General features: G+C 47.1%; 1 protein-coding gene across 3 annotated transcripts in view; it reads left to right on the forward strand.

The window, feature by feature from the left end:
* The window catches only part of TRIM3 (tripartite motif containing 3), a 551,630-nt gene that overhangs the window by 514,732 nt on the left and 22,654 nt on the right, over nt 1–14,244 (forward strand). For 2 of the 3 annotated variants that reach the window (XM_069640490.1, XM_069640489.1), the window contains exons 9-10: nt 2,301–2,481; nt 5,387–5,457. In XM_069640490.1, coding sequence (XP_069496591.1) covers nt 2,301–2,481; nt 5,387–5,457 — 252 coding nt within the window. The remainder of the gene's footprint in view (nt 1–2,300; nt 2,482–5,386; nt 5,458–14,244) is intronic. The other variant, XM_069640491.1, reaches the window with a different exon arrangement.

Here is a 14,244-nt window from a genome sequence, read left to right on the forward strand (position 1 = left end):
TGTTAAGTTTTACGTCTAAGGGTCTGTTTAGGGTTTTTGGACACAGGACGGAGGATGCTTTTCTGTTTAACATCCTGACACAGACATTCATTCGCTTTGTTGAGGTGGGGAAACCCCTCAAAGATACAGGCACAGGGAAACCCGTCTTATTATTTTGACAATAGAGGTCCTATTTCATACTAAAACTTGTTAATCTGTCTAGTTTTACTCTTGATCCCTTACAATACATTATGTTCCTTATACAATCTTCCCAGGTTTAATACACCATAATAAATATAGAAACATATCTTTTCCTTGGCAATTTAATGAACATGGATAGTCTTTAAAAGCCTTTCAAATCTGTACAATCGAATTGCAAACAAAGTGATGCCATAGTTGCACATTTCCAGTAGCAGTTTTTTCATACTGTATGCTTGCAAAATAAAGGGCTGCAGGATCACGGCTGAGACGCGAATATGCGCCTGTTTCCTGATAACTTAGATGGGACACTGCTTGTTGATGAATCTGCACATTGATGAAGATGGAGACCAGACTTATTGCAGTGCCTGGAGAGGAACAGTCTGGCAGGACTGGCACAGAGACAGGGCCCAGCAGGACTGGCAGAGGGAGAGAGCCCGGCAGGACTGGCAGAGGGAGAGAGCCCGGCAGGACTGGCAGAGGGAGAGAGCCCGGCAGGACTGGCAGAGGGAGAGAGGATAGTAGTAGACATAGAGGCAGAGCCTAGCAAGAGAGATGGAGGCAGAGCCTAGCAAGAGAGATGGACACAGAGCCTACCAATTGAGAAAGAGGGAGAGTCTACAAGAGGGATGGAGGGAGGTATGGAAGAGAGCCTAGCAAGACGGGCTGAGCGAGCCTAGCAAGACAGCAACATTGAGTTCAATGCATACTTTCACAACACAAATACGGCATAGAACACCAACAGATTAACAAGTGGGACAAGCACTACTGTAATCTATTTTCTGCAGTACCATCACATCCCCCACTTTGGAAATCTACTGCTCTTTAATCTAAGCCACATAAGGCGAATATTACCTACCCAGTAAGAGTCTTTCTGGTGCTTGCATCTGTTTAAAGTTGCATGTGCCCACACAAACCTCCCTGTGGCAAGGAACAGGAAACAAACTTCTTTAGGCGGCACTACACAGCACCTGTGGTACACATAATCACTACTCATACACATGTGCTTGGTGGGTACTGTGAAGGCATCAGGAAGTAAGACTCAGACAACAGACTTAATGTTCAAACCAAAGATGTTTATTAACTTAAATGTCAGGCTGGTTGAAGGCCTAACTTGCCCTTTGCTAAGGTGGGATTTCCCTACCTGAACAAAACTAAGGAAAATCTGAATCAAAGACTTGGACTTAAAAGTCCATCTGTGCCCATATCCTATTGCTGCCCTCACAACTAATACTAAACAATGTGTACTAACAAAATAGACAGTGATTAACTCAAAGCTTCTTCCAGCTCTCAAGCTTTCCTTCAGCTCCCCGTCCCCAAGTGCAAGAAAGTGCCATAAAAAGTCTCAAGATTACTTACCTCACGTTCGAAATAACACAGTTCCAAATAATCCCTGGGGTTTCCTTCCCCAAGTTCCAAGCAACACAGTTCAGTTTGCCCTCAAGACATGTGCAGTTCCTCAAATCTCGGGACGCCCTTCCCCAAGACTTCAACTCTACCAGGTTTAGTCGGTCTTTTCAAAAGTGCAGCAAAACTTGAGATCAACTTGATCCTCCTGGTTTGCTTCACTGCACATTCAGGGCTCACTGGTGTAGGCACAGTTGTCAGACCACACGGTGCACCGATCACAGTTCGCGCAACCAGGATCCCTAGGTTCTGGTCCACACAGGTTCTTCAGTTCCTGCCCCTGTGCACCAATTCACTTTCACTTAATTCCACTGTGCTGGACTGCCCATCTGGGCGGGACAAAGACTGATATGCAAATGGATATTTCCCATCTGTGAAAGGTACAGTGAACAAAAAGCATGTGCTGCAAACTCTCATCTCACAACAGGTTATCATGCCATGTTCTTTCTGGAGAGGAGCGCCTGATACCTTTTTTGAAATAGTTGCGACTATGTTCTAGGCACATTATTTCAGAAAAAACATTTGCTTGTTGGCTTGAAATAGGTATTTTGCTGCTACTCCCTCTTAATTAATTGCATAGAAACCTCTGGTTGTTCGTATTACACCCAGGTGCATTTTGCTCATTATCTGCTGATTTTCACATTGTCTACAATGCCTATGCGTTTGTGCACAGTATGGGTTGCACACTGACCAGGTGCGTTTGCTGTTCCCCTTAGAATAAGATTGGGGCCGGCCGTTTGATGGGCCCCAAGGGTGTGGCAGTGGACCGGAACGGGCACATCATCGTGGTGGACAATAAGGCCTGCTGCGTCTTCATCTTCCAGTCCAATGGGAAGCTGGTGACCAAGTTCGGTAGCCGGGGAACTGCGGACAGGCAGTTTGCAGGTACACTCGATGGTAATAGACAGAGAGGTCTTCTCATTTTATTTTTTCGCATGTGGTTTTGCTTCTACGTTTGCGGCTTCCTTGTGCGTGCAGGATGCCGTGCCCAGCGCATGATGGGGAAGGCTTTCATTTGTGCTTCAATTTCATGCAGCCAGCCCATTACAGTCCGTTTTCCTGTACAAAATAAGGGCCTGCCCCAGATGGTCCCATTCTGTCCCTCGAAGTGAGGGGTTACCACAGTCCTTTGCCGATGCCAAGGAGGCTAGCGGTGCTAAGATGTGGGTTTCCCTTGAGTTCATAGACCTCATCCACTCCTGCGCTGCTCCCTTTCATTATAGGACCATGATCCCAGTTCCTATTAATCCTGCCCTCCCAGGTATGCCAGCATTGCCCAAGAGAGTCCAGGGACCGTATCTCTCCTGGACTGAAATCTCTTCACTGGCTCCCAGTGGCTGCGAGGATTAAGTTCAAAACCCTCTGCATTGTCCACAAGGCCTTCTGGGGCCTGGGGCCTAAATACCTTCAACTCTCTCTTCCTAAATATCTTCCTTCACGAGCCCTTCGCTCATCCGTCTCCAACTCCCTCATGGTCAGCCGCTTCTCGAAGCAACGAGCTGGGGGTAGATCTCTCTCCGCAGCAGGGGCCTCCCTCTGGAACAGCCTTCCTGCCTCCCTGAAACTTGAGGAGAACCATCTCCGGTTCCGGAAGCACCTCAAAACCTTCCTCTTCGCTTCTGCCTTCTCTCTCCCTCTCCCCTGCTAAACCTGCTTAACTCCCCACTGAATTCTGCACTTAACCTGCATCTGGGCCACTCTCAGCGACCTCGGTCCAGGGCCCAGCCACTCTCCTCTTGCACTGCCTCCCCTGGCCCCCCCTGCACCGTGGGACTGTCACTGTATCCCTACAGCCCCCTTCCCAGCACTTGCTCTGCACTTACCTCGCACTTGCCACCAGCTGGCCCTTTTTATTCATTATTTATTTTACGCTACTTACCTTGTACTGCACTTTCCCCCCCACCTCCTCCCCTTGCACTTTCTCCTTTTTCCCCTTACCTCTGCACTTGCGCGATCTGAATGACACCTGGCCTAGTAGGATCGTTTGTCTGTCTTTCCCTTGTTTCCCCCCCCCCGCCTCGTCGCGCCTTGAAACACTTGTGTATAGGCGCGTTACAAATACCATATCATATCATATCATATCTCTCAGTTCAATTTTCTATTATGTGAGCTCCTCATTACTTAACCATCCCCAAGCAGTCCAAGCGCACTGCCTTATTCCATGCGCTCACTTTATTTTCCGGTTCTGTTTTTCACATTTCTGTTTTTTCATCCTTTTCTTCTGTTTTAGCCAGTGTCAGATACTGTACATGTTTACTTGTGCTTTAAATGTTTTTTGGTGCTTTTATTGAGAATGTATCCTAAGACCCCTGTCCGACAGTGGCCACATTTACTGTGAACCCGCGTGCAGAAATGTTGTGGTAGTGCAGAGGCTCGGCAATGAGCATTTTGGCTGAGGTTATGTGTGGAAAGCTTCCTCCTGTTAGATACTTAGAGGAGTGAGTCATGGGGAAAGGAGACACTGTTGAATGTTGGAGGTATAGCTGGGGGATGGGCTGAAAGTGTTGTATTTTGATAGTGGAGCTTAGTTGGTGAAGAGGTGTGGCAGTGTTCTATTTTGGTTTTGGGGAGCAACTGGTGACTGGGTGGGCTTTGTTGATCTTGGTGAGTGGGGTGTTGCAGGTGATAATGATTGACCGTCTTACGCTTTGTAGGGCTAGTTTTCAGTGCTGTATTGGGAGCCACGTTGATCTGGCTTGGCAGTGGCATACGATGGGCGGACTGCTGCTGGTGGAAGTATTTGCATATGCTATACAGGCTGGCAGTGTTCCTCTGCTATGTTTACTGCAGTGTGTAGCTGGTGACTGTGTTGTATATTGACCCTGGAATGTAGGTGGTTTGGCAGTGTCATGCATAGAGGGTGGAGTGTAGCCAGATGAGAGTATAGCTGTTACATGGGTGGGCAGGGTGCTGCATTGAGGTTGCAGTGTGTCTGCTTGCCAGTGTTCTATATGTATATTGATGTTGGAGAAGTGGGAGTGTTGGTGGTGGAGTCATGGCCAGTGTTGTATCTAGAGGTTGGAATTTACTGTTGGGCCATATGTAAATATATTGATGGGGGCTATGCCTGGAGGTTGGATTGGCACCATGGACTGTTGCTAGTGAATGGACGAGCGGTGTTATACATTGAAATGACTGTGTCTTCCAGTTGGCAGTTTTATTGACAACGCAGAGATCTATTTTCAGAATAGCTAGGAAGCCACTTAGAGGTGGCCAGGATATCTCTCACCATTGATTATGCTGGCTGTGGCCGATGGGAGTTGTAGTCCAAAACATCTCGAGTCAAAGGTTGCAGACCCCTGGAGTAGCTTGAAGGTGGAGAAGGTTGTGCCGTCCTGTTGCACGTTACTTTCTTTCTTGGATTTTGACTGGGTACTCATTGACTGCTGTCTTACTCACAGTTGTGTTCTATGTATGCTGACTCATTAACCCTTTAAGCATGGACTGGCTGGCTGGGTGTTGTGGTCTGTTACTAAAGTCGCTACTTTTTGCTCTGTTGCTCTCTTCTGGGCTTTGCTGCTAGAGGCCTGACTTGGTCTTACAGTAGCCTCTCATCTGCTGCTACAGTGGCTTTGGGTTGATGTACTGTGCCAGCCATCTGCTTCGAGCCTATGAAGCCTGTGGCACGTAGGTTACTGCTACGTTTTTGTTGGATGTTGTTCCTGTCTTTTGCTCTAACAATTGCAAGTCTGGAGCTAACCGTGGCATCGCTACTGACGGCCTCACACCTCTGCACACCAGAACCCAGGACGTTCTGGTTCCGATGGCACACTTCACTCCTCTTCCTCTTCTATACATCCAGGTCCGCATTTTGTTGCTGTCAATAACAAGAATGAAATTGTGGTCACCGATTTTCACAATCACTCTGTGAAGGTAAGAACTGAGCTCTCTCCATGCATGTGTGTCTCCATCGCTTTCTGTGTCTCCCTCATGTTTTTGCTTCTGTGCCTGCTTCAGAAGGGTGTGTTTGGGTGTGTTCAGGCGCATGTGTGAGTGCCGCGTGCGTGTGTCTATGTGCCCCTCACTCCCTTGCTTTGCCTTGTTCTTTGTAGTGGTCCATTTCATTTACAAATTCTCTGGTGGCCTCAATTTCCCGAGTGCCCTTAATCAACATATGTTGTCTGCTCCTGATCTCCTGAACAAATCCCTACCCCTTTTTTGTGTAACAGCCATATTTATGTAAGATCCGTCTCCTGTGGCCTTTGTATCATCATCAGCATTTCATAATCCAGTCTTTTACTCCTGGGTATTTGTTCCTCTGCCTTGGGCTGTATGGTGTTGCCTCTGACCCTTTCGATGTTTCCATGGAGATCAGTCAGTTTCCTGTGCCTGTCCCATTATTCTGTTTCCTGCACAACTCTCTTCCCTCCTTGCTTGACCACACAAACCTAGCGGTGTTCTTTTTCTGAAGGATTTTGCCCCTCCCCCGTCTGTCGCTCTTCTTCATTGTCTTCCTTGTTCTTTTTGTCTCCTCTGTCTGGGATAGATAGTCTAGTGTGTTTGTTTGTTCCTTCGTAGCTTTACTTCTGTTGCACTCTTCCTGCTGACCATCTTCTTTTAAATGTGACTAGCCGTCTCTCAGTCTGTCTGCGTTGTGCGGAGCCATGTCACTAAAGGACCTACTCTATGCAAAAATATTTGCTCTTTCTGCTTGTTCAGTCTCTGTTCCTTATTCTTTTTTTACATCTCATATTTGCTGTCTTAAATATCCTTCCTTTCCTCTCCATTTCTAATTTTACTTTTTTTATCTTCTCTCCCTTTCACATGCCATAATTCTCCCTTACTCTCCAGTCTCTTCATTTCCCTTGAATTTCTTTGCTCTTCCCAGAATCTTGCATTTGGTTTTTACAGCACCAGCGTTCCCCAGATTCACATCTGTTGGTTGTGCATTTTTCTTCCATTGTGCGCCTTAATCTGGATTCATCTTTGAGAAGGAATGAAAAAAGTCTGTGTCATCCAAGAGTGTGGCCCCATTTGTGACCTACACAGGTGCCCATATTGCTTTCATGTCAACACTGTCCTATAGTCTGGCACCAGTGGTGGACTAGGAATCATGTCGTTCTTTGACCTTTGTTGGCAGTCAAGATTTTCCGACTTTGCCTGGTTGGTATTGTAGCAATGAAGTTGGTGTACAGTGTCGCAATCGATGATAATGGGTTGTGTACAACAGTATTGCTGATTTCTCTGGAAAATGCAATACCTATTCAACAATGTTGAATATATGCATGAATTGCCATTCAACAATGATCCGCGAAGTACTGCAGATCAATGACTCGAAAATGGACTGGCAGACTTGAGGCGAAGATGAGGATGTACCAGGAATAACATCTGGGTTTGGTATTCTCTGATAACAAACTAGATGTCAATTAGTTTTATAATTTTTTTTGTGGAATCTTCCATTTCTTGCCGACCCAAAAAGCCAAGTCCCTTTGGGGATATGCCTATTAAGGACGTTTAAGTTGTGTGCTCGGTTACCAAATGAGCGTGGGATCATGCTCATGGTGCAAATCTCGCTTCTTCATAACCAGGCCGAAACCTCCAAACCATCCCACTCTTTACATTTAATGCCATTCATTTTGAAATCGGTATATTGTCCATCAGCGATGTGGCATAAAACGTGCTCTCTTGAAATCAATAACGACTGCTTGGTCGAGGTTTGTACACAAGACGCCATTTTACAAATGTCAGGGGTCTTTTGTTTGAAAACATTGGTCAATTTCCTAGCATAACTTGACACCACACCTTGCTTTCCACCTCTGGTGCACTTTACTGGTGTGTGCTTTAGAACCGCTCAAGAGAATGGGCCAGAATTGTCCTACCTTTCACAAATCCCACCAGAAATTAATTCAATAGCAACAAAAATATACTCGGAAGGTGTTACATCTACAACACCATGATCAAGATTGGTCACAGCCACCTTGCGAAGGCCAACAGATAATGTGTGGACAACCGTGCCTTCGAGGGGTTGTTGATGAAAACCGCGCCTCCTGCCAAAATGGCCTACATGGCCTCGCAGTTCGCTCATTTGTATTCTGACCAGTGCCCACTTCCCCGTAAGCAGACTTTGCAGTTGTACTCACAATCGGGTGACAGTATCACAGATGTCAAGTGTTGAAGGATAAGATACTGCTGCTTCACCTCCGACCCTTCCATCTCTTCAATGTTAAGTCAAACCTCAGGTCACTTTCGCCCTCAAGGAGGACACTGTAGCTTGAATATCAAGTGGATACAACAAACATGTCTACTTTCCTCAATTAAGTTAGGGTGCGTACCCTCGGTTTTTATATTTCTGTGACCCAAAATCATGTTTGATTCTGAAATTTTGCTTCTTGATCACATGGGCTACCAATCAATCCATAAGGGTCACATTACAAAATATTCTTCTTTGCAGGAGGACACTGGCCCCAATAACCCTATAAGAGGCTTATTTACATACTCTGCTCGGTTGATGGCACAGGGAGCTCCAGGGAGCTCCACGGATACACAGAGCAAGGGACTTTATAATTGGTTATTTATAACATGCTTAACACCCAGAGGTTTCTAAGCATGGACCCGGAGATCGACCCTGTTTTGCACCGTGTCGTCTTGCTTCCAAGGCAAGCACGCTACCCCTGAGCTATCCTCCCGAGACTAGATAACAAATCAAGGTTTTGTAATTATTTTGCATTCTAATGGCAAGAGTTGTCACCAGTTGCCTATGTGTAGGTACTCCTTATTTAGTGTTATGGTTGTCAAGCCACGGAGAGGCCTCTCTAGTTTAGCAGGACCTGACCCCGGAGGACAGGCCGGCGCCATGTTGTGGGAACTACACCCGGCGGCAGAAGCGCTACAAGGACACACGCCACCAAGCACATAGGCCCAGGTCGAGACTCAACACATGAGTCGAGTGATCGACAACGTTCGACACCCAGGGAAAGGTCAGCGGAGTCCTGGTCCTCTGGGCAATCTTGCTCGAGATCGACACACGACATGGCCCAACCGTCGAAAGATGGCCAGGGTGTCACTTGTAAAACTCCCTCCGAAGGTTGATCATCCGGGGATGAGGCCTCGGCCCTACCCGCATCCGAAAATCGACGCTTGGCGTCAGATCAAGTAGTAGGCCCCAAAAAGTCGGTTAAACACTCCTCTGGGCCCCAGGGAGGGGGGAAAACATCACAACAAATCCTCTAAAACACCTCATAGGGACAAAAGCCATCTTAGGGATAAAACCCCTCAGAAGGAAACACCTAGGGAATCCAGGCCCAAAGAGAAACCTAGAGTATCTAGGCATATATCTCATAAAGAGAAATCTAAGCTAGTGCCTCCCACAGATGAGGACTTGGGATTACCAAAGGATGAGGGGAAAGTCCTAATTTCCAAAGAATGGTCTTCTCAAGACATAGGCTGAGTGATGAGAAGAATGACCTTCATGGCCAATTTTTATGAGAAAACCCTGATTGCTTTCAGAGTTTCCACTCCACTCTCCCCACCTCAGCTCCCTCTGGTTCACAAGCCTCTGTTTTACCTACTCAACCCCCTTCTAAAAGGTCTCGTATAAATGTTCCATTACAGAGTACAGTCATAGACCCCTATGACCCAGAATCAGACCACGAAGAGCTCTCTTTTGTAGAAATAGCTGACCCTCAATTTGGTCATGAGGAGACAGCAGACCCTTATTATGGGGATGACGAGGACCAAGAGGCTGACCAGGAAGCCAATATGTACTCTATAGACTCCCCTCTTAACCAATACACTCCAGTTGTCGATTCTCCGATTGACACCCAGGCGGTACAGGAAAGTAAGGACTTTGCAGGACAAATCCTTGGGACAAGAATGCAGTGGCCCAATTTATCCTGCTACTGAAATCAGTAAAGCACAGAATACAGCCATCTTTAGAAGCCCCTAATCTCATACGGGTTGTAAACCCACATGTAGAGAAATTATTTAGACCAGCACTTTCAGACCCATTATATATTAGAGGGCAACACAAGCCAGACTCATTGGTTCTGACTAAAACTAGAAAGAGCGGGCACACCTCTTGCTTCCTCTGAAGTTCCACCCGGTAAGGAAAGCAAAAAGATTTACGCCATGGGTAGAAAGGTCGCCTCCTCTGCGGCTTATCAGACCAGAAATGTCAGTTTTACTTTCGTCTGCCCCAGAGCCACTGAAGTCCCAACTAGCACAGGTGGCTGCAGATGGGAGGGCAGTGTCGAGCTGTCGTCTTAAGACCAACTTTGATGCAGCGGACTATGCCGGAAGAGTCATTGTGCAGGGGACTGTTATTGTCATGGTCATGAAGTCAGGGGCACAGGCATGCAGGGGTCGCATGCACAGGAGACAAGGGTGGACACTGTCCTGGCGCCTTTGGCACCAGACTCATGAACAAAAGTAAACAAGAACATCCATTTAACACCAAAAAGCTTTTATTAGGGACATAGCACTTCAGATGCATTAACCTTGAACATTCCATCCATTAAGCAGGATGCATAACCTTGAACATTCCATCCGTTAAGCAGGATGCATTAACCTTGAACATTCCATCCATTAAGCAGCCCCAAGTGTATTCTTGGGTGTGGCTGCTAATGGATTGCCTTTGCACGTGCTCACTCTCTCGGAGTGGCAGGGTGTGCCTGGTAAGTAGGCCCTAATGGGCGTGCCCACGATCTCAGCTATATAAGCTGCCCCGATCCTCAGGACAGACGCTTCGCGTTATTCTGCACTTGCAAGCAGCGTAACGCTCACCATCCCCTGAGGTCAGACTTACCTTTGAAGATCCTGTTTCCTTGACATCCTGATTCCTTCCAGCATACTTACCAACTGGTTGAAGCTGTTCTTACCTGTACATCTCTTCGGCGAACCAAGTATTCATCTTTACACTTTCCGGAATGCCGAAATCTTCATCTAGGCACCGCAGCCCGACACGCTCCATCGTCGACAGCAGCGCCTGCAAGGAAAAACAGAAGACAAGGTTAGACATCAAAAAAACAGTCAGTTTAAGGTTGCGCTTCACCATACTTTGCGCTTTTCCTTAAACCATCACTTACCTGCTGTCGAACATTGCGGTAGCATCCATCTTCCATCCGGCCGCGTCTTGCGTCTCACAGCTGCATTGAGGCTGCATTTCCATCTAAGGGAAGAAAACAGAAGAGAGACATTATTGCGGTCATAAATAGGAGCAACATATAATGACATCAAACAGAACAAACAGCATCACAAGAGTTCAAGAAAGACTTACAAATCATAAGGAGAAGCATAGTCGCAGCTGGACTGGACTAATCCTCATCAGGGATCAGTGAAGGAACTAGATGCCATTTGATGCACCCCTGCCAGAAGTAGCAGGACGGAGAGATTATTTTCCATACTTCACAGGAGCAGTATCACCTCTACTAAGGGAGAGACCTGAAGGGGGTGATTCAAGTTCAGGGAGGGCTGCAACCGTGCCCCAATGCCTCTGCAGAGACCAGGTGAGCGTAACAGTTATTAAGAGGCATGCATGGCTGCACCAGTAAGGGTTTAGACCAGAAACTCAGGCCACCCTAATAAACATGCCTTTTGAACCCAATGTGCTCTTTGGTAAGGTCGTCTAAGGTCGTCTAAGACGCCCGTAAGACAGCAAAGGACGAGTATGACACACTTAAATCTTTAGGTCAACTTGCCAACAAGCCTTCCGGACAAAGGGGTAATGGCAATTTTTGCCGTTTACGAGGCCAAAACTCTCAACGAGAATCCAGCTACAGTCAAGGCCAGGGTTCCTCCTGGGGAAATAATCAAGGCCAATCCTCCCAAGACTATCCTAGAGGACAGCGCAGACGTTGTGGTCGGGGCAGAGGCCCTGCTCAAGGTGGTACACCACCTCAGAAGCAGTGACATTCCGCTTCAGGTGCCCTCGCATGCTTCTCTAGTAGGACGACGCATTTCCAGCTTCACCCACGCATGGGAGTGAATCAATTCAGACATATGGGTGCTGTCCACAGTAACAGGTGGATACTGCATAGAACTTCTCCAACGTCCCCACGACTACCCCCACGACAGAAGATCTACTCAGAAGAACACCAGCGTACCCTACTCGAAGAGATAGCCACACTTCTATTAAAGGACACCATCAAGGTCATCCTGGCCAACCAGGTAAACAGAGGTATTTATTCAACTTACTTCCTTGTACCAGAGAAAGGTCTAAAAATGCGCCCAGTATTAGATTTGCGCCCTGCAAACAAGTATGTCACGCCACAAAAGTTCTGCATGACTACGCTACAAGAGGTAATCCCTCTACTAAAAAAGGGGGATTACATGGCAACACTGGATACGAAAGATGCCTATTTTCATATATCAATGTTCCCAGCGCACAGAAGATTCTTGCGTTTCAAGATAGCGAACCAGCAATGCCAATTCAAGGCGCTGCCCTTCGGAATAGCCTCGGCTCCAAGGGTATTCACAAAAGTACTGGTGGTGGTGGTGGCGGCGCACCTGCGCTGGGAGGCAATCTCAGTGTACCCTTACCTTGTCGACTGGCTCATTGCAGGGCAATCCCCCCTGATTTGCAGACAAAACATTCAGAGAACAATCAACCTCCTCTTTCAATTGGGCTTCTCCATCAACGAGAAAGTCAAGCCCAGTGCCAAGCACTTCAAAACAGTTCCTATGAGCTGTCTTAAACACAGAAGATGGGTTGGTCTTTCCATCAGAGGAAAGAGTACAAAATGTGTTACTGCAAATGCCTCATTATCATGCCGACCGCCAGATAAGGGTGCGCAAAGCAATGCGTTTAATAGGCATGATGGCATCTTGTATTTACCTGGTTACTCACACACGCCTGCCCATGCGACCCATACAGGAGTTGGCGAAACATTGGTCTCGTGCAAGTGGTCAGTGGGACGATCTAGTGGTCCTGGTGGACAAGGGAAAATCTAACGAAAGGAAAACCCTTCTACGATCCAGAAATACAGGCGATTGTCATGACAGACACCCCTCTAGCGGGATTGGGGGCTCATTACCCTCACCACACAGTTCAGGGTCTGTGGTCTCTCACTGTAGCTCAGAACCACATCAATCTGCTGGAACTCCTGGCAGTATTCAAAGCCCTTCAGGCATTCAAACCCCATTTAACTTACCTATCTGTGCAGATCCTAACAGACAGCACTACAGCGATGTTTTATATCAACAAACGGGGGAGGGGTACACGTTTGCCAAATCTGTCCAGACTTCCGCAGCAAATTTGGAAATGGGCACTCAAACGGAAGATGTTCCTTTCGTCACAACATGTTCCAGGAGAACTCAACTCTCTAGCAGACTCATTGAGCCGAGATCCCCTACCAGAGGAACATGAGTGGTGTCTACACGAAGGAGTCGTAGAACACCTCTTCTCTCAATGGAGTTTCCCCACTGTAGACTTATTTGCCACAAGCGAAAACAGTCAATGCCCAGACTTCGCGTCCAGGTTCCCCCAGCCAGGCTCCAAGGGGAACGCCCTATTGATAACTGGTCGGGGAAATTTGCTTATGCTTTCCCCCCCCCCCCAACACCTCTCATGAGGAAGGTGGTGAACAAGATACACAAGGAACCAATGACGCTTATCCTAGTTGCTCCTATGTAGGCAAGACAACCCTGGTATCCACATCTGCGCAAACTGGCAATGTGCGATCCCATCAAACTCCCGTGCCCGGGCCAGTACAACCTACTCACCCAGTATGAGGGTCTAATAGTGCACCCACAGCCGCACTCAATGAACTTGGCAGCATGGCTCCTGAAGTCATAGAGTTCGAACATCTCAACCTGCCACAGAGATGCATGAATATCTTGAAGGAATCAAGAAAACCAAACATTAGACACTGTTATTTTGACAAATGGAGAAGATTCGTAATTTGGTGCCAGTCTAAACAAATCAACCCCATAGAATGTACTCCATCCCACATTCTTACTTATATGCTCCATTTGCTAGATGTTGGGGTAGTATTGAACTCCCTAAAGGTCCACCTGGCGGTCTTGTCAGCCTTCATAACCTCTCAAAATAAGGTCTAATGGTCGAAGGTTCCAGTCATTAAGGCATTCATGGAAGGGGTAAAGAGACTCCACCCTCCAATTTCTAACCCGCCGCCAGGTTGGGACCTCAATATGGTACTCGCTAAGCTCATGGGACCCCCTTTTGAGCCTATGCACAAGTCTAGTCTCAAATACCTGACTTCTAAAACGGCCTTCTTAGTGGCTATCACTTCCATAAAAAGTGTTAGTGAAATTCAAGCACTGTCGGTTCAGGATCCTTTCTTTGTTGTACACAAAGACAAGTTGGTTTTACGTACTCACCCTAGGTTCTCTCCAAGTTTCACGTAAACCAGTCAATTGAGCTACCAGCTTTCTTCCAGGAACCCAACAGCTCAGCTGAGGTAAAACTCCACGCACTAAATGTGAGGAGAGCGGTCCTCTACTACGTAAACAAGACCGCTAAGGAAAACTGAGAGGCAGAGAAGGTGACCGCATTTCTAAGAATGCCATCTCTAGGTGGATAGACAGATATATCCAACTGTGCTATTCCCTATCAGGTAAGACACTGCCTTTTACACCCAGGGCTCACTCCACAAGAGGCACAGGAGCCACTCTAGCTTTCATTGCAAATGTTCCCTTAGACAGCATTTACAAGGCAGCTACATGGAGCTCTGTACACACTTTCCCTCAGTACTACTGCATTGA

The sequence above is a fragment of the Ambystoma mexicanum genome, chromosome 7q (genome assembly GCF_040938575.1).
Source record: "Ambystoma mexicanum isolate Mex_15411 chromosome 7q, UKY_AmexF1_1, whole genome shotgun sequence".
NCBI classification, from domain to species: domain Eukaryota; kingdom Metazoa; phylum Chordata; class Amphibia; order Caudata; family Ambystomatidae; genus Ambystoma; species Ambystoma mexicanum.